Genomic DNA, 21,086 nt, shown 5'->3' with positions numbered 1-21,086 from the left:
TTTATTGTGCGTGTGTGTGTTTCAAAATTAATGGTATTGTGGTTTTCTTTCTTTCTTTTTTTTCTTCTGAGACAGGGTTTCTCTTTGTAACCACTCTGGTTGTCCGGGAACTCATTCTGTAGAGCAGGCTGGCCTCGAACTCTCAGAGATCCGCCTGCTCTGCCTCCCGAGTGCTGGGATTAAAGGTGTGCGCCACCACCGCCCGGCTATTTCTTACTGATGGGTAACTTCTGAATTACTGCAACTAAGGAAAACGAACTTCAGGGGAAAGTTTGAACTAAGACTGTAGCAGGAGACCTCCACGGGAGACGGAACTTCAGCTCCGCCCGGAGAACACAGCTCCGGGTTTTGCCTCCAGCTCCGGACCGTCCCGCCTCAGGCTTTGACTCCGCCCAGCTTTCAGGACACGCCCAGACTTCCGGCTCCGCTGGAGTCAAGGCAGCCGCCAATCGACTCACAGGGCGGCCGGGCAGTCGAGCTTCCGGAAGCGGCCTCTCTATCCGGGAACCCCATTGCCTTGTGGGATTGCGGCGGAATTCGGTGTGCAAGAGAGGTTTTGCACGGCTCTTTCAGAAACTACGGAAGCCGAGAGTGCCCGTGCAGCCATGGCGGCGCACCTTAAAAAGCGGGTGTATGAGGAGTTCACTAAAGTGGTTCAGGTAAGCTCTGGCAGGAACGGTCGTGGACCGGTCGGCGCGGGAAGGTTGTCCTCACCCCACGCTGTTCTCCAGATAGGCGCCTAAGCTTGTGTAACCGGCTCAGGTTCAGGCTCTCAGGCTGCAGGTCAGGGGGTGTGTTAGGTCGAGGCCGCTGGCCTCATGTGGAGTCTGACTTTTTTATTTTGGAGTTCTGGGGGTAGAATTCAGGGTCCTAAGCATGCTAAGCAAGCACTTTACCTCTGAGTCACACTCCCAGCCCACTTTGAAAACAAAACAAAAAACAACAAACAAAATTATTAGGAGAAACAAAGTGCTGTATAATTTTAAAAACTCTTCTCCGTTACCTTATTTTAATCTCTCACAGTTTGGTCGTGCCAGATCGGGTTACATTTGCATCCCTCTGTCCTCGGCTGGTGGCCGAATCCCTCCTAACTCTTGTTCCCTATTTTCATAGACAAGGTGGGCTATATGCAAAGCTCCAAGGGACTGGTCAAGGGGTCTGTAGAATTCAAGCCCCAGACAAAGCAGGTGAGGGTCACAGGACGGCTACACCGTCAGCCTCCCTCGGGGTTTTCTAAAGATAGGTGGACCAACCCGGTCAGAACTGTCAGTGTGCTCTATAGTATGTCTGTAGAAGAGGCAGACCTTCATTCTGCATCTCAGATTTCCTCATGTATACAGATACATATAAAGTATGATGCAGAATTTAAAAAAATTATTTTTTATTGTTTGGTAGTAGTGGGGATTGAACCTAGGACCTCCTCATGGACGCCGAGGCCGGTGTTCTACCACCGAGCTACAGACCCAGCTCATTTGAGGATTTTGTTAAAATGCAGATTCTATTCTATAGGTTGGTGAGGTGAGGCAAGATATGCATTTCTGACCAGCTCCCAGTTTATGCCAGCGAATCACCAGCATTCTTAGATCTTTAGGCAGAGCAGTACCATTTAGGAAAATGATTCTTTTTTTATTTTTTTTATTTTTTTGAGAGACCAGGCTGTTCTTGAACATGCGGAAATCAGCCTGCCTCTGCCTCCCAAGTGCCAGGATTAGAGGCGTGCATCACCATGTCTGTTGGAAAATGATTATTAAACCTTTTATTCATTCATTAATTCAACAGGAGGGATTTTTTTTATATTTTTAAATACTTGAGTGATTTCAGTGTACCATGTATGGTGGGAAGTCTTCGGCTACAAAGTCTAATATGTATCAGAGGGCCTGCCTCTCTCGGGAGCACATAGCTGGTGAGCCAGACAGTGCATCTATGTCCCTGGAACTGGAGTTAGACAGCTGTGAGCCACCAGGTGGGTGCTGGGAATTGAACCTGGGTCCTCTGCAAGAACAAGTGCTAGTAATCCTCAGCCATCTCTGCAGGCCCAACTATTTTTTTTTTTTTTTTTTTTAAAGACAAGGTCTGAGCCAGGTGGTGGTGGCTCAAGCCTTTAATCCCAGAACACAGGATGCAGAGGCAGGTGGATTTCTGTGAATTTGAGGCTGGCGTAGTCTACAGAGCAAGTTCCAGGACAGCCAGGGCTACACAGAGAAACTCTGTCTTGAAAAACAAAAATCCAACCAACCAACCAAACACAAAGTCTCAGAGCCCAGGTGCCTCGAACTTGCTATGTAGCTGAGGTTGACTTTTAGCTTCTAAACCTGCCTCTACATCCTGGTTTAGGCAGGGCTGGGGATTGAACCTAGGGACTTGAGCATGCTAGGCATTACTCTACAAACTGAGCTACATTCCCAGCAGCCTCTTATAATAGCTTTGACTGAGAGTTGGCGTTAGTATTTTGTTGTTCCTTTTCTGTGAAGTTAGTTCTGAACTTTGAATGAATCAATGGTCAGAAAGCTTGTCCGAGCTCCTCCATCTTTGGCTTCCTTTGGGACTTTCTGGCTCTGTATTCCTCCCTCTTTCCTCCTCCCTCCCTTCCCTTTCTTCATTAAAGATTTATTTTTATTGGTGTGTATGTCTGTGTGAATGTATTCCATGTGTTTGCATGCCTGTGGAAGGCAGAAGAAGGTGTCAGATCACTGGAGCTGGAGTTAGACAGACAGACATATTTGTGAGCCACCTGACCCAGGTGCTGAGAACTGAACTTAGGTCCTCCGAACGAGCGGCAAGTGCTCTTAACCAGTAAACCATCTCTCCAGCCCCACCATATTTTCTTTCTGTTGTGGTAAATATAGGTATTGTAAGCTTGCCAGCTTAACAGGGTTTGTTTGTTTGTTTGTCTGCCTGTTTTGCTTTCTTTTTTTAAGGTGTTCAGAATATTTACTTTGTTGTATAGTGTCACTTCTCTCCTACATTCCTTTTGTAGCATGCCATGTTTCTACACATCTCTGAACTTTTATAGTTGTCTATTTTACACAAAATGTATGCCATTCTTCATTACTTTTTATCCTATACTGAGTGGCCTTGTGTTTTTGCTTCACGACTTGATTGAAAGTTCAGCAAGAGGTTAGTTTTTTCTGCTGCTTCCATGCTGCTCTGTTGTGCTATTTGATCTCATCACCCTGCACTGCTGTACTTGCCTGTGTGAAGCTCAGTCCTACTAAGTCTTAACAATAGAAACCCAGAGTCAGATATCGAGGGTGAAAGCTGAAAGATCAGAGAAGCAGAGCAGCAGCCACCAGAGAGTTCTTACCTTTACCAGTGCTCAGACTGAATCCTGTCTCAGAATGGGGCAGAGATCCTGTCTCCATCTCCCTAGTTCTGGGATTAGAGGTGTGAGCCTCCCATGTGCTGGAATCAAAAACTTGATCGTCTCAAGTGCTGAGATCAAAGGCATGATCCCACAAGTGCTAGAATCAAAGGCATGATCCTCCCTAGTGCTGAGATCAAAAGCTTGATCCTCCCAAGTGCTGGGATCAAAGGCATGATCCTCCCAAGTATTGGGATTAAAGGCGTATGCCACCACTGCTTGGCCTCTATGGTTAACTAGTGATGAGCTCAGCCCTCTGATCTCCAGGCAAGCTTTATTTGTCAGAACACAAACAAAATATCATACAACACCAGTGTATGTGTCCTCACCAGTATGTGTTGTTCCTTGATGGCAGAAATAATAGGACCTGGCTCCCTAAAATGTTACAAAGGCAGATATTATTCCCTTCCTTACATACCCCCTGAGGGAAAAATTCACTCCTCGATTTTGAGCCAACTGCAATCCAGGTAACACTGAGAACTAAATTTGTATTTTAGAGCCCCTCGTCTGTCTCCGAATGCTGGGGTTGCAGGTGTGTACACCCAGCTGTCAGAAAAACTCATTTTAAAATTTTGTATGCATAGTTACCATAGAGTGATGAAATGAAACCTTTGTGTTCCAGTGTTTTTTTCTTTGTTATAAAAATGAGGAGAGAGAGGAAACTGGTGTGTGTTTAGTGCCTATCATATGTATGTACAGTAAAAATAGAATAATTTAGGTTTCTCACATAACCCTTTGAAATGGTATTGGAATGCTCTTCTTATAAATGAGAAAGCCTCACCTAGCTAGTAGTGTATAATTCTTTGGACTTCAAAGCCGCTTTTTTCATATTATATAATGTTCCTGACTAGAATTTTCCTGATAGAGCAAATTTGAGAGAAATCATTGCCACCTACACTAAAGTAATATATTAGAGAGTAAAGAAAATGAGTGATTATGACATTTTTCTATGCCTGCCTATTTTGTTAGGACTTGAGGAACCTACAGTGTTAGGTTCCCTTTTATACAAACTTAAACATTTTTTAATATTTACTTATTTTGTGCAATTGTGTGTGTGTGTGTGTGTGTGTGTGTGTGTGTGTGTGTGTGTGTAAGAGCTGGGTTTTTTTTCCACCATGTGGGTTCTGGTGCTGGACTCAGGTCATTATCAGGCTTGATGGCAAGCACTTTTACCCAATGAACCACCTCACTGGCCCCATGATGCTGTATTTCTAAAGTTCTATTAGCTAAGCTTGTATGTTAGAAAGGAAAGATTATTTCCACCAAATGAACCGAAGTTAAATTTGCAGACGGTTTTCATATCTTACCTTCTTTACCATCTTACAGCAACAGCAGGAGGAAATCGCTACTAAGAAGCTCCGACTAACAAAACCAAGTAAATCTGCTGCTCTCCACATCGATCTGTGTAAAGCCACCTCCCCAGCAGATGCCTTGCAGTACCTACTCCAGTTTGCCAGAAAGCCTGTCGAGGCAGAAAGCGTGGAGGGGGTAGTTAGGATTCTCTTGGAACATTATTATAAGGTAAGCAACTGTGCTGTGTCTGCCTGCGGAATGAGTTAATGTTGCAGAGAAGCAGGAAGGTATTCATTCATATTCTAGGCACCATGGATACTGAGATTCAAATGAGGTATATGCTATCCTCAGGGGCTTGCAGGATAGTAAGTGGAGACAGGCATGTAAATGACATGCTCAAAGGTCTGAGTTCTGTGTGTAGAGGAGTGAGAGCACAAAGACTATCAGCCATGTCTCTTTTCTGGTCTGGAATGTAGTGTGCCCATCATCCTGCTGTTCCCTGTTTAAGGCCTTCATGCCTACTGTAATAGCCCTCTTACTTTGCTTTTAAGGTAAAGTGGCATTTTTTTTCCTTTTTATAGAATGCCTTGCTGTGCAGCCCAGAGTGGCATCAGATTCCCTAGAACTGGAGTTATAAATAGTTGTGAGCTACCATTGGTAATCAAGCCCAGGTCTTCTACAAGAGGAGCAAGTGCTCTTAACCACCTAGCTATCTCTCTAGCTCCTATTTATATTCATTTTTGTAATGAGTGTGTCTTTATACTACCTCTGGATGGTTTCAAAGCACTTTCTCTTTCTCTTCACTTATACCTTAAGATTAACTGTACAAAAATGATGTTCCAGAAGTAATGTGCATACAAAATGGCATAGCAGTCGGGGTTTTAGGTCTTCTGACCATATCTGTTTTCCTTTCCCTTGCTTTAGGCCTGGTTGTATCTGTTGCTTCCTTAGAAACTAGATGAGCTGGTTGTGGTGCATGCCTGTAATCCCAGTGCTGAGAAGGTGGAGACAGGGAGATGGAGATTGCAGCCAGCCCGAGCTACACAGTGAGCTTCAGGACGTCATGGGTTGTAGAAGCAGACCTTGTCTCAGAAAACCAAAAACCAGGCCAGGGAGGTTGGCTCAGTGGGGTAAAGGTGCTTGCTATATAAACCTGACTACTTGAATTGAATTCCCAGAAGCCACATAAAGAAGCTGGATGCTGTCAGGGCAGTGGTAGCGCATGCCTTTAATCCCAGCACTCAGGAGGCAGAGGCAGGTGGATCTTTGAGTTTGAGACCATCCTAGTCTACAGACAGAGTGAGTTCCAGGACAGCCAGGGCTGCACAGAAAAACCCTGTCTCAAAAAACCAAAGCAAACTAACCAGCCAATCAACCAACCAGACAGACAGACAAACAGGAAGCTGGATGCTGTGGCACACCTGTAATCCCAGCACTCCTATGGAGAAATGGGAGGCAAAAGCTGGGGAACCACCTAGCAGTTTGAAGGCCAGCTAGCTTGCAGTATGTAATACAACAGAAAGGAGCGACCCAGCTCAACAAGGTGGGAGCAGTGAACTAGCTCTCGGAAGTTCTCTTCTGACCGCCACCCGTGTACCTGCATACATGTGTACCTGCATACATGTGTGCACATGTAAATACATAGATGGGAAGTAAAAAAACAAAACCACAACCAAAAATACGTAGGTGAGGTGTGGGGTGGTTATGATCACATTTGGAAAGATTACTTAATGCCAACACTGATAAGGCACCCCTCCTCCAATTTCATATATATTCATTTATCATCTTTTCAGCGTTGGGTATTGTGCCACATACTTAACTATACAGTATAGTGAAGAAAGGGACATATTCTTTTGTGTCTTGGGGAGAAATTTCTTAGCACAGCAGTCTTAGAGGTTAATCTCCTAATTTTCAAGCTAAAATGACCAGACATCTTATTTTTGTCTCCCTTGCAGATCTAGCTTCAGTCAGTTGCACTTTTCTATCCCAGCTTTCTAATCAGGATCTGGTGATCCACAAAAGTTGGTGATGTAGAGTTTTCTCTAGTGATAACAGTGGCAGCTGTCACTCCCACTCTCCAGCAGTGATGCTGAGTGTCCAGTGCCAGCCTTGGTGGTGGGGGAAATGTCTGTGACATCCAACACTGACTGAATAGTGGAGATAAGGTACTTTTAATGTCAGATGCACATTTTGTAGTTTAGAAGTTAACGACATCATGGAGATGTAAAATTTTCCATTTACAGTATTGAGTGTTACATTGGTAGAGTGAAACTCTCTTGAGGTGTATGAGTTAATTTTTCAGAATGAAGCCCTAGAATAGTTGGATCTTTGAATATCCTTTGGGATGTCAGTTTCATGTATACTGTGTGTTTGATAGCTAAGAGTAGATTATCAAATGACTGTAGACGAATTTCTAAGCGGTCTTATCAAATAAAAAATACGGAGCCAAATATAGGGGTGAAAGCCTTAGAGATCAGGGAAATAGGAATAGCCACCAGCTAACCTTACCTCACCATGCCACAGCTTCCAAGTGCCACGACTTCCTGTCTACCCAGGCTTTTATTGCCTTGTTATTCTGCCCTCTCATTGGCTCTTAGCCCAGCTACCTCACTTCCTTGTCACTGCCTGTCTGTACAGACCTCCAGGTCTCTATGGTTGGTACTGGGATTAAAGGCATGTGTCACCACCTTGACTCTGTTCCCTAGTGTGGCCTTGAACACACAGGGACCCTGCTTGCCAAGTGATAGGATTAAGGGCGTATGCTACCACTGCCTGATTTTTACATTTACTTAAAATGGCTTGCTCTTTCCTCTGATCTCCAGGCAAACTTTAATTATTAACATACAAATAAAATATCACAAATGACAGTTGCTTTTTTTTTCCTCTAGGAAAATGATCCATCTGTGAGACTGAAAATTGCATCATTGTTGGGATTATTATCAAAGACTGCAGGATTCTCTCCAGACTGCATAATGGATGATGCCATTAACATACTACAGAATGAAAGTAAGTTGCAACTTAAAAGCTGTATAGTCAGAGAAGAAATTTCTAGTTTTTATGTAGAGAATTTACAACAAAAGTTTGTGTTGGTTGTTATTAAAAGGAACATTTTATTACCTTTTTTTTTTTAAGATAGAGTCTTGGCTGGGTGGTGTGGTGCACACCTTTATTCCCAGCACTCAGGAGGCAGAGGTAGGCAGATCTCTGTGAGTTTGAGGCCAACCTTGTCTACAGTTCCAGAACAACCAGGGTGGTTACAAAAAGAAACCCTGTCTGGAAAAGCCACCAAAAAAAAAAAAAAAAAAAAAAAAAATTGGGTCTTACTCTAGCCCAGGCTATCCTGCAACTCACTAGGTACCCAAGATGACCTGAAACTTGAAATAGTCCTCAGTCTGAGTCCCCTGGCATAAGCCACACTCCTTATTCTTCAAAAGGAATTTGAAGATGGTTCAATGAGATATGTACATGTATTTGTATTAGGGCTAAAATACCATTTTATGGTAGGGCTGTAGCTCAGTTGTGGAGTGCTTACTTAGCATTCATGAAGCTGTGGGTTTCGTCTCCATCACTGCATAAACTGCAGGTTATAGCTCAGTTGTAAAGTGTGTGTCTAGAATATATGAAGTCGTAGGTATGATCCCCTATGATCACATAAACTGCACGTGGTGGCTCACCATGTAATCCTAGCACTTGGAGGTAGAGGCGGGAGACTCAAAAGTTTAGGGTCATCCTTGCCTGCATAGGGAGTTCAAGGTCAGACTGGGCTAGAGACTGTCTCAAAAAAAAAAGTGTTTCTATTTTCTGTCTATAGCTTTATCTTAATAACTTTCATTTGTGACTTCTTCAAAGTGCTGTATATTTATAACAACTTATTTAACATAGAAGATAGCTATTACTATCTCTTTAAAAAAATAATTCCAAGTATTTTTTTCTTTTTTTGTTTTTTTTTTTTTGTTTGTTTGTTTGCTTGTTTTTGTTCTTTTGTTGTTTTGGTGTTTTTGAGACATGGTCTTACTATGTAGCTCTGGCTGGCCTTCAACTCTCTATGTAGACCATATGGGCCTCACACTTACAGAGATCTGCCTGCTTCCTTCTCCAAGTGCTAGGGATTAAAGGTGTACATCACCAAGCCTGGTTCTAAATACATACATACATATGTATGTATGTGTATGTATATATATACACACACACACACACACACACACACACACATATACCTATATATATGGTTTGGTTGTTTTTTGTTTTTTTTTTAATTTTTTATTTTATTTATTTATTTTTTGAGAAAGGTTTCTCTGTGTAGCTTTGGAGCCTTTCCTGGAACTCACTCTATAGCTCAGGCTGGCCTCACACTCACAAAGATCCGCCTGCCTCTGCCTCCCAAGTGCTGGGATTAAAGGCGTGCGCCACTACTGCTTGGCTCTAAATATATTTAAAAAAATTTTTATGTATGTGTTTTTGTGTGTATGTGCACATGTGTGTGTGTACCCATGGAGGCCAGAAGATGACATCAGATCCCTGCAGCTGAAGTTACAGATAATTGTGAGCTGCCTGATGTGGCTGCTGAGAATTGAACTCAGGACCTCTGCAAGAGCAGCAAGCACTCTTAACTGCTGAGCTCTCTCTCCAGCTCCTAGTGTCCCTGTTTTACATATAGGTAAAGAAAAGCTCAATGAAGTTACGTAATTTGTTCAGGGCTACATGGTATGTGGCAGAGTTGACTCGTGGTGTTGGCAGAACTGAGAACTCAGTGAAGTGTCCTTTCTTTTTTCTTTTTTTCCTCCTGTTTTTGGCTTTTTGAGACAGGGTCTCACTATGTAGCCGTGGCTGTCCTAGAACTCACTCTGTAGACCAGCCTGGCCTTGAACTCACAGAGATCCTCCTGCCTCTGCCTCCCGAGTGCTGGGATTAAAGGCATGTGACACCACTGCCTTTTTTATATACTATCTTTTTTTTTTTTTTTTTTTTTTTTTTTGGTTTTTCGAGACAGGGTTTCTCTGTGTAGCTTTGCGCCTTTGCTGGGACTCACTTGGTAGTCCAGGCTGGCCTCGAACTCACATAGATCCGCCTGGCTCTGCCTCCCGAGTGCTGGGATTAAAGGCGTGCGCCACCACCGCCCGGCTATATACTATCTTTAACTGGAAATATTTAAAAGGGTCTTCATCAATATACTATTGCTGTGAAGAGACACCATGACCTTGGCAACTCTCTTTTTTTGACCTCAGCAACTCTTTTAAAGGAAAGCATTTAATTGGAGCTTGCTTACAGTTTCAGAGGTTAGTCCATAATCTTCATGGTAGGAAGCATGGCAGCAGGCAGACATGGTGCTGGAGAAGTAGCTGAGTGTGCTACATCCAGATCTCCAGGCATCTGGATGAGAGAAAGCCTCTAAACCTGGCTTGGGCTTTTGAAACCTCAAAGTGTATCCCCAGTGATACTTCCTCCATCAAGGCCACACCTACTGCAACATAATAGTGCCACTCCCTAAGTATTAAAATATATGAGCCTATGGGGGCCATTCTTAATCCACCACATTCCACTCCCTGGCCCCTGTAGGCTTGTAGCCATAGCAAATGTAAAAACACATTCAGTCCAACTTCAAAAGTCCTCATAGTCTATCTCAGTCTCAATACTGTTTAAAAAGCCAAAATTCAAAGTCTCTTCTAAGACTCAAGGCAATCTCTTAACTGTAACCTTCATAAAATCAAAGTAAAAAAGTAGGTCACATACTTTCAACATATAATGGCACAGGATATACATTACCATTCCAAAAGGGAGGAAAGGGAGCATAGTGAGGAAATACTGGATCAAAGCAAGACCAAAAACCAGCCGGACAAACTCTAAACTCTGCATCTCCATGTCTGATGTCCATTTTCATCTCTCCTTTCAGCTTTGTTGATGATAACACACTTTTTTCTCTTGGGCTGGTTCCACTCCCTGCTAGCTCTCCCTGGCAGGTGTGGTGGTTTGAATAGGTATAGCCTCCATAGACTCTTGTGTTTGAATGCTTGGCCCATAGGGAGTGACACTATTAGGAGGGGTTGTTGGAGGAAGTGTGTCACTGTGGGGCAGGCTTTGAAGTCTCATATGCTCAAGCTATGCGATACACATTCTCCTGCTGCTGCCTGAGGATCAAGGTGTAGGACTCTCATCTCCTTCTCTAGCACCATGTCTGCCTGCACACCACCATGCTTCATGCCATGATAATAATGGACTAATAATGAACTCTGAAACTGTAAGCCAGCCTCCATTAAATGTTTTCCTTTAGAAGAGTTGCTATGATTATGATGTCTCTTCACAGCAATAGAAATCCTAACTAAGACAGCAGGTATCCCTTGACTCTGCCATCTCTAATATCTTGGGGTCTCCAGGATTTACTTTCACAACTTCAGGCAATGGCCTCTCTTGGGCCTCCATGTAGGGACACCTCCAACACATGCCTGGTCTCAGCAGTGTTCTGTAACCACAGAGGGAGATTCCATAACCCCTTTCTTGTATCCTTAACTCTAAATCCAGAACTACATGGCTGAAGCTGCCAAGTTCTTCTGCTTCCTAAGGCTGGAAGTTGGCCCCGTCATTCAAATACCTTTTCACCAGCTTTCTATTTTTGATGATTTCCTTTACTCCTTAAGCTTTTCTCTAATTCCTTTTTACAAGTTGGAAGCTTAGCTGGGTGAAGTCTTGCCCTGAGGCCACCATACTCCTTTTATTCCATTTATCATCAGGCTTTTCTTTAAACATTTTATCTCCTTGAGCACTGGACTTAGCTCCATTAAACTTCCTGGTGCTCCTTTTCTCCTTAAACTGTGCATTTTGTATTTTTCCTTTCTCAGCTTGCTCCTTTTCATTATAGATCTGCAGAAGAATGGCCACTCATAACCACCTGCAATAGTCAGGCTGTCTTGAAATCTCCTCTGCCAATGCCATTAATCCAAAACTCTTCAATTTAGCCTCAGGCAGAATTTTTGGACAAGAGCTGAAAGCAGCCACATTCTTCGCTAAAATATCACAAGAATGGGTCTCTAGGCCATTTACTAATATTCATCTCTGAAACCTCTTGAGTCGGGCTGCAATAATCTACACTGTTCTCAGCACCACTGTTTTCCACCATCCTACTAGTATGGCCCATTAAGCCCTGCTTAAAATGTTCAAGTGCTTTCCTAATCCAAAGTCCACATTCCACCAATAGGCAGCACGGTCATGCTTATCACAGCAATACCCTACTCCTGATATCAACTCTTCAACTTCTTAGTCAGTGGGTTTTTTGTTTTGTTTTGGGTTTTTCAAGATGGGGTTTCTCTGTGTAACAGTCCTGTCTGTTCTGGAACTCACTTTGGAGATTGCCCAGCTTTAGTCTATTGCTGTGAAGAGGCACCATGACCACAGCAACTCTTATAACAGAAAACATTTGATTGGAACTTGCTTACAGTTTCAGAGGTTTAGTTCATTATCATCATGTTGGGAAGCAGGTGACATGGTGCTGGAGAAGTAGAGTTTTACATCCAGATCCACAGGCAACAGGAAGAGAGCCACTGGACTTGGCTTGGGCTTTTGAAACCTCAAAGCCCACCCCCAGTGACACACTTCCTCCAAAAAGGCCATACCTCCTAATCCTTTCAAATAGTCACTCCCTAAGCATTCAAATATATGAGCCTATAGGGACCATTCTTATTCAAACCACCACAGAGAGTTTTGATATTAACCCTATCCTAGCCTTTAAAAGAGACTCTGATTATACAACGTCCATGGCTAGTTTATTTATTTATTTATTTTGCTAAGTCTTCTAATCCTGTCTCTTAATCATTTCTTAGAGATTTAATCTATCCTCCTTCTGAGTTTTAAGTTTCTGGCATACCAAGATGTGTAGGGGATAGAACAGGACAGAACCATAGAGATTATGTAGTTGAACTCAGTGAAGTTACTACTAAAGTCAACTTGATATTTGTGGACACCATAGATAAAGAGGCTCCTAGTTATTCAGCATACTGTATACTTGGTTCCAAGAGTGTGATTCATACTCTCTTCTAAAAGTTTTTCATTTTAGTTCAGCATATATATGAGGGCTATAATTCCTTGGCAAACACTGGATGAGGACATTGAGATATAGTATAAACTTGCTTCTTCAGAGCTTATTGTACCATGCATAATGACACAAAAAGTGTGTTTTAGAGAATTATAGTTAGTGGACTGTGGAAGCAAAGCTGAGGATGAGATCTATGCTAACTGGGAGAATCTAGAACCACTGAGTGAAGAGGTAGGTTTGTGTGCTGGCTGGTTTTGTGTGTCACCCTGACACAGTCTAGAGTCATCAGAAAGGAAAAAGCCTCAATTGAGGAAATGCCTCCTTGAGATCCAGCTGTAAGGCATCAGTGAGGGAGGGCCCAGCCCATGGTGGGTGGTACCATGCCTGGGCAGGTGGTCCTGGGTTCTGTAAGAAAGCAGGGGAAGCAAGCCAGTAAGCAGCACCCCTCTGTGGCCTCTGCATTAGCTCCTGCCTCCAGGTTCCTGCCCTGTTTGAGTTCCTGTCCTGACTTCCTTCAGTGATGAACAGCAATGCTGAGGTGTAAGCCTAATAAACCCTTTCCTCCTCAACTTGTCTTTTGGTCCTGGTGTTTCATTGCAGCAATAGAAACCCTGACTAACAGTTTGTAAAGCAGGTATGTTTGTAGCAGTTTGTGGCCCATGCTCATAGTCTAGAAGGGAGGAGGACCTAGAACTCAAGGTTAGCCTTAGCTACTTGGTGTGTTCCAGGCCAGCCTGGAATGTGAGAGGTAGAGGAGAGTAATGCAAAGGAGAGGACATGGCAATAAAAAGCAGAGCTGGGAATGCTCGTCAAGAGATACGTAAGGAACTGAATAGTTTTTTTTTGACATCTCAGCAGGGAGCAGTAAGATACTTCAGAGTCAAAGGTTAGCCCCATCCCATGGAAGTCTCAAATTTTCAAGACCAATTCCTTTGGATATTTAGCTTTTAGTTCAAGGGATGAAAGATTAGGCAGTAGGATCTATGTGACAAAAATTAATAAATAAGAATATGTTCCTTATCAAAGTAAATTAGTGTTGGCAATGATCTCTTTTGAAGTTTTGTAACTCAGCCTTTTCTCTTTCCTAGAGTCTCATCAAGTCCTAGCTCAACTGTTAGACACGTTGCTTGCAATTGGCAGTAAACTACCAGAAAATCAAGCTACCCAGGTGCGGTTAGTGGATGTAGCCTGCAAGGTAAGAATATAATGCTCTTCATTCTCAAACAAAGAGGCGGCTAGAGCTTTGTGAGATCTGCCCAGTGCAGTCTTCAGAGAGAGAAGTATAGGACTCTCAGTGATGGTGAAAGTGCTCTTTTTAGTCCTGTTGTTGGGTAGAAATAAAGCTAAGTGCTGTAGTAATTAATTCTATAAAACAAACACATTTGTGTGTTTATTGGGTGGGGGACATATTGGAAGTCAGAGGACACCTTGTAGGAGTTGGCTTTTTCCTTTCACCTTGTGTGTTTTTGAGATTGGTGTTGAACCTGCTCCAGAGCCTCTACTCACCGAGCCAACCTTCTGGTCCTACTGTAATGATTCTTAGGAGAAATCCTGGTCCCTTGGATTAAAGCAGTGGAAAGATGGAAGATTTCTAAATAATTTTGAGAATTATTTAGAAAGTAGTCTTAAATTGATTGATTTAGTTTATTTATTTGTTTATTTTCCTGACCTGACCAGACTGTCCTGGAACTTGCTCTGTAGACTAGGTTGGCCTCAAACTCACTGAGTGTCACTTGTCTATGCCTCCTAAGTATTAAGATTAAGTCATGTAACACCACACCCAACCTGTTTTTATTTTTGACATTGACTACTACTGTTATTAAAGATGTGATTTGGTTGCTCACTCTGTTAATGTAAAAAATGATGACACTTTGTGGCCTGACAAAGTGTATAACAGACAATTAGCCCCTGGTTCTCTTTTTAAAAATTTGTATGTAGTTTGCCTCTGTGTGCACGTGTAAGTAAGAGGTCAATGTCAGGTATCCTTGCTTTGTTGCTCTCTACTTTATTTTTGAGACAGGGTCTTTTACTTGGAGTTGTCTCTTTTGGCCTGTGAGCCCCTAGGACTCACCTGCCTCTGCCCCTACTGCACTGGGGTTGAAGGTGCACTGGGATGCCACTACTAGGGGGATTGGAACTGAGGTCTCCATGCTTGTGGAACAATCCGTCTACTCACTGAGCCATTGCCCCAGCTCCACTTGGCAGTTTGTAATGATGGTGGCTATGATGTAAGAAGTGACCTGTAGGGGAAGGATATCATCATGACTTGTATTTGTTGCCTGAAGGCAATGATTCAGTGTGCCAAGATTGAGTAATATGTTGGTTATGTGTCATTGTTGCCTAGTTACCTTAATAGAGGCTAGAAGGTTTTAGTTCATTTGGAAATCTCATGAAGTATGTGTAACAGTTGTGACAGACCTTTCAGGGGCTGGTTCAGTTAGCAGTTTGGTTAGGAAAAATGATGCTTCCATACTAAATATAAGTAAGTCACTTTAAAAAACTAATAACAGTCATTGTCTGCCTCATTTCTGGGTTTTACTTTTCTGTTCCAGTATCATATTTTCATGGATATTTTTAGCACTTATATGTGGGGCATTGTGGAGACGTAAGAGTAGAGTTTAACATTTTAAAAAACATTGCTGCTGTGTGTGTGTGTTAGGGCATGTACAGAGGTCAAGATGACAATTCTGTGAGCTGGTTCTCTCCTCCCACCATTATGTGGATTCCAAGGATTGAAGTCAGTTTGCTAGGCTTTAAGGCAAGCAAGCACCTTTAACCTGCTAACCCATCTCACCAGCCCTCACATTTTTCTTTTCTTAGATAATATGCAGGCAAAGAATTAACTGAAGTAAAATGCTTGATGGAATATTTCTGAATTTTTTTTTCTGTGCTGAGATTTGAATCCAAGGCTTCAGGCATGGTAGGCAAGACTTCTACTAGTGAGTTACACACTCAGCCCTTGAGTGAGCCAATTTTACAAAGGGGATCCCCATGCTGAGAGCCCAGGTTCTTGAAAAGGAGCTTTCTCATGAAATTTCCTGTCTCTTGCCCATGTTAACCTATGGGATTGAAACAAAAGTTAAGTATTCTAAACACTTACTCTGTGTATCAGGTAATACTTCCCTAATATTTATGAAACAATGTGTTCATTTTTTACTTTGCTTAGAATACTTGATTTTTTTTTTTTTTTTTAACTCCAAGTTTGGGTCAGGGATGAGGCTTGCCTACCATGCACTGTGCCCTCACATTGATTTCTGACATTGTAAAACAAAACAAAATAAAACCTTAGATTTATAGAATGATTGCAAATATAGTCATAAGGGATTTTTTTTTCCCTTGAGCCATTTGAAAGTAAGCTGTCCACATGATGCCTCATTGATCTAGAGTACTTGTAAAGATGCTCAATAGTGCCATCAGAATCAGCACTAACTGTGGTGTATGGCTAATATGTAACCTCCAGGCACTGGGATTGTCCTTCATAATGTCTCTTAGCAAAAGGATTGAGCTGGATGTGGTGGCACACGCTTTTAGTCCCAGCACTCAGGAGGCAGAAGCAGGAGGATCTCTGAGTTCGAGACTAGCCTGGTCTATAGAGCAAGTTCCAGGACAGCTGAGGCTACACAGAGAAACCCTGTCTCAAAAAAGAAAAAGAAAGAAAAAAAAAAGGATAGATTCAGAATAACTTTAACTGTCATATGTTAATAGTTGTCTTGAATTTGGAATAATTCCTGAGTATTTCCTTGATTTTATAACTTGGAAATTTTGATAATTTAGGGACCATTACTTTGTAGAACATCCTTGAATTTGTATTTACCTGATAACTTCTCTTGATTGTATTAAAACTGCCTTGTCTTTTGTCTTTGACAAAACTGCCATAGCCCTGAAGCAGTTACCACTGCATAGTATTAGGGACACATTACTGTCGTTACTCAATACTGATAATGTTTACTAATCATTGCTTCACTGGTATCTATCTGCTCACCTTCTTCACTGTAAAGTTATTCTTTTCCTGTTGAAATTAGTATTTCGTGGAGAGATACTTTGAAATTGTGTATTCTGATGCCAAAGTTTCAGTTTATATCAGTTTTGAATTTATTGTTTCTACTCTGGAATGTAATCTCTTACAGTTATTTCTCCAATTTGACCAAGTGGGCCCTCTTCAAGCTTGTGTGTCTTTTTGACTTCTCAGTACTGTTCTTTAATAGTTCATTTGGGAATTGATAGAGTAAGATATTCTACATACATCTTGTGCTTTGTCTGCTCTAGCCCTGGTAGCAGCTTCTCTCTAAAAGAAGCCCTGATGTCCTCTAGTAGAGAATCATACTGTCTGGAGATTTGTCTCCTGTGTGGTTCTAGATCCTGCCAAATTGCTAGTCAATACTAACTGTCACGGTTGGTCGTTTAGCTGTGCTATTCTGTTTAATTAACTTATTGCTTGGTTTGTTACAGTGTTGGAAGGGATTGAACCTAGAGCCCATGCAAAGCTAGCCAAGTATTCTGCCACTAGCTACAACCCTAGCCCTAACCCAGTTCTTCTTTACTTATGAAACTGGGCTTTGCTGAGGAGAGGAGTAGATGATTTCTGAGAATCCTTGAGAGACTGTTCCCACACCAGAGAGAGAGGGAAACGGAGTGACAGAGACATGGGACAGGGGCAGGGGACGTGAAGGGAAACTGGTAGTGCATATTTCAAATCAGTGATTTCACACATAGAAAACAAGTGTAGACGTTTTGGACTTGAAGGAAATAGGTAACCTGTTTGGGCAGTTGTATGTGTGGCTGTTACGTCTTGAAACTGTGTGTGTAACTTTTCACCTTCCTTACTGTTTTAGATGATGGAACAACAGCGAATGTGAATACTGTGGTTTAAGGAGTATAGTTATTTTTAATATATTTTCTTTCTAAACTGAGCTTTTTGATAGCCTGTGAGGAAGACAAGTCTGAGCCAGAACTCGACCAGACTACCCCGCCAGCTGTCAGAGCTGCAGTCTTTGTAAAGACAGTCTTGCTGTGTGTCCCTGCTAACCTGGATTTCATTATGTTGTCTAGCCTGGTCTCCTTTATGCAATCCGCCTATCTCAGCTCTGAGTGCTAGGATTACGAGCATATGCTGCCATACCCAGGTGCTTTGTCATTTTGACTATATATTCCATAATTAATTTTGTGATCTTTTTCATCCATTCTCTTCTCATTTTTTTGTTGTGTGCTATAGTATTTTAATGTGAATCTCTTGACATCATGTTGTATTTCATAAGTACTTCAGTAAATATCTCTAAATGATAAATATATTAAAGAATATTCAGGGTACAGCTGTAAGCAGTAACTCCTTAATATAGTATCCATTTGTATTAGTATTGCATTAATTGTACTAAATATACCCTTCTTGGAGTTTTCATTTTTGTTTTAGATTAGGATCCAAAAGACCCACATACTACATGTGGACAGTCTTGAATTTCAGTCTCTAAGACTGTTTTGTTTTGTTTTTTTTTCTTTAAATGCCATTGAATCATTTGCCTTGTGGAAAGCCTACAGTGTATCTGTTTCGATTGCTCTGTTTGGTGTCATGTAAATATTAATAGTATCTTTAGCCCAGGGAGATGGCTCCTTGGGTAAGAGTGCTTGTCTTTAACCTGGTAACTTGAGTTCAATCCTCAGAGCCCATAGTGAAGGGAAAGAACTGACTTTAAAAGTTGTCCTTTTATTTCCACATACATACTGTGACACGTGTACCACACTCACATGTGCACATCACTCATAAACATAATAGTAATAAATAGAAAAAGACAATCAGCAACATCAAAGACAGTATCATCTTTACTTTCTGGTACAAGATATCCCAAGTTCTTCTACAGGGTCTCACTTTATAGCCCTGCTGGCCTAGAACTCGATATGTAAGACCAAATTTAGAGAGATCTGCCTGTCTCTGCCTCCAGAGTACTGGGATTAAAGGTGTGCCCTACCGTGCCTGGACATATAGTTCCATTTCTTTGTCTAGTTCTTAACTTGTGTATGTATTCAATTTGTGAGAGTTTACTGTGCTCTAAACTTAAAGGCTTTTTTTCGTCTTTGTCTCTGACTGTTAAAAGTCTTTAATTGAGGGGCTGGAGAGACAGCTCAGAGGTTAAGAGCACTGGCTGCTCTTCCAAAGGTCCTGAGTTCAATTCCCAGCAACCGCATGGTGGCTCACAACCATCTGAAATGAGATCTGGTGCCCTCTTCTGGCTATTATACATAATAAATAAAATTTTAAAAAAAGTTTTTAATTGAGCTGGGCGGCGGTGGCACACGCCTTAATCGGAGCACTTAGGAGGCAGAGCCAGGCGGATTTCTGTGAGTTTGAGGCCAGCCTGGTCTACAGAGAGAGATCTAAGACAGGCACCAAAACTACACAGAGAAACCCTGTCTTGAAAAACAAAAAGTTTTTATTGGGTTTGGAGAGATGGCTAAGCAGTTAGGAGTGTATACTACTCTTGTGAAGGACGGGAGTTTGATTCCTAACGCCAGTGTTGGGCAGCCAAAAGCCACACATAACTCCAACCCTAGGGGATCTGACACCCTCTTCTGGACTCTTTGAGCACCCTCACACACATGTGCACACATGTATGTACATGTACACACACAGTTTTTAAAAATAAAAATAAATTTAGGAAAGTTCTTAAATTTACATTGTCTTAAATAATTCTATTGTATCCTGGTTAGTTTTTAAATTTTTACTTATTTATTTTAGGTATGGGAGTATTTTGTCTGCATGTGTGTCTGAGTGTCTTATGTATGCCTGGTGCCTGTGGAGTCCAGAAGAGGGTGTTGGATCCCCTGGGACTGAAGTTAGAGGTGGCTGTGCGGCACCATGTGGGTGCTGGGAATTGAACCTGGGTCCTCTGGAAGAGCAGCCAGTGCTTTAGCTATCTCTCCAGCCCCCAAGGTTTTACATTTTTATTTGTATTCAAATTTGATAGTAGAGCTGAGCATTGTGGTGTACTACTTTAATTCCTGACCTGGGAGGCAGAGGCCAGCAGATCTCTGTGAGTTCAAGGCTAGCCTGATCTACATAGCAGTTCCAGATTAGCCATGTCTTTTCATAATGAGACCTTGTCTCCAAAAAAATTGCTAGTAAGTAAAATGTAGAGACAGACTTTAAAGTAGCCGTTATGTACAAGGCAAAGTGCTGGCTGTTGGAAATGTAAAGATGCAGGGAGGAGAGAAAACAAGAAAACTTCTAGTTTTCTAAAGAAATAGTTTTGGATAAAAAAAAATGCTTGGCATGAAAACCTAACAACCTGAGTTCAATCCCTGAAGCCTACATAAAGTGGAAAGAGAGGACCAACTTCATAGAGTTATCCTCTGGCATCCACACATGCACTGTGGCCCCCACTCATGTCCCTCCTCCTACCCCCAATCACACACACAAATAATAAATAAAATAATTTAATGAAACAACTTTGTTTTAGAATAAGATGAATCCTTAGGCAATGTGATGCTGCACAGACCACAGAGAATGAGAATGCCGGGATGGTGGTGGTCCCTAGGGTTGATGGAGTGCTTTTCCCCCAGTTTTTTGTTTATTTTTCAAGGTATCTTATTCATACTCTTTCTCTCCTTTCTGTAGCACCTGACAGATACATCCCATGGTGTACGAAATAAGTGCCTGCAGTTACTTGGCAATCTTGGCTCTTTGGAGAAGAGTGTCACAAAAGATGCTGCTGAAGGCTTAACTGCTAGAGATGTCCAGAAGATTATCGGGGATTACTTCAGTGACCAAGATCCACGTGTCAGAACAGCAGCTATAAAAGCCATGGTAAACATGATTTTAAAAAAGTATCTGGGGATGGTTTCTTTTTGTTTTTGTCTTTGTTTTTTTTTTGTTTGTTTTGTTTTGTCTTTGCTTTTTTTTTTTGGTGTTTTTGTTTGTTTGTTTGTTTTTCCGAGAGAGCCTGGCTGTCCTGTGAGGTGGAACTCACAGAGATCCACCTGCCTCTGCCTCCTGAGTGCTGGCATTAAAGGTGTGGGCCACCACAACCACAGCCTGGCTTTTTTTCTTTTCTTCTTTTCCTCCCTTCCTTCCTTCCCTCTTTCTTGAGATAGGGTCTGGCTGTGTATCCATAACTGGCCTTGAACTTGGGCCGGTCCTCTTGCTTTAGCCTTACACCTGGCTCATCTCTTACGATTATGGTGTGTGCTGCTTTGGATATATTCTGAAATCTCCTAGTGCACACTGTGTTGGTGGTGGCCTCATAGAACTGAAGACACAAGTTCCTGTATGACAAGTATGCTTTTCTTTGGGCTTCGTTGGGACCCTTCATCTTTATCCAATCTGTGTCTGTTAGAATGCCAATTAGATCCCTCCTTCAGGTATACTAGTTCCAGCAGGAAAGAGTGTGACTCAGTTTTATGTACAACAGGCATACCATA

The 21,086-nt window shown here is 42.1% G+C and overlaps 1 protein-coding gene across 1 annotated transcript in view; it reads left to right on the top strand.

Moving 5' to 3' along the window:
- Positions 1 to 524: 524 nt before the first annotated feature.
- Ints4 (integrator complex subunit 4) overlaps positions 525 to 21,086 on the top strand; it is a 76,952-nt gene continuing 56,390 nt past the window's right edge. The window contains exons 1-5 of the mRNA XM_059271104.1: positions 525 to 659; positions 4,688 to 4,882; positions 7,543 to 7,660; positions 13,766 to 13,872; positions 20,284 to 20,472. Of these exons, the coding sequence (XP_059127087.1) occupies positions 606 to 659; positions 4,688 to 4,882; positions 7,543 to 7,660; positions 13,766 to 13,872; positions 20,284 to 20,472 (663 nt within the window). The 5' untranslated portion in view covers positions 525 to 605. The remainder of the gene's footprint in view (positions 660 to 4,687; positions 4,883 to 7,542; positions 7,661 to 13,765; positions 13,873 to 20,283; positions 20,473 to 21,086) is intronic.

Source organism: Peromyscus eremicus, chromosome 1, assembly GCF_949786415.1.
Source record: "Peromyscus eremicus chromosome 1, PerEre_H2_v1, whole genome shotgun sequence".
In the NCBI taxonomy this organism is placed as follows: domain Eukaryota; kingdom Metazoa; phylum Chordata; class Mammalia; order Rodentia; family Cricetidae; genus Peromyscus; species Peromyscus eremicus.
The sequence above is the reverse complement of the archived record's forward strand: the minus strand, read 5'-3'. Positions and strand labels throughout refer to the sequence as shown.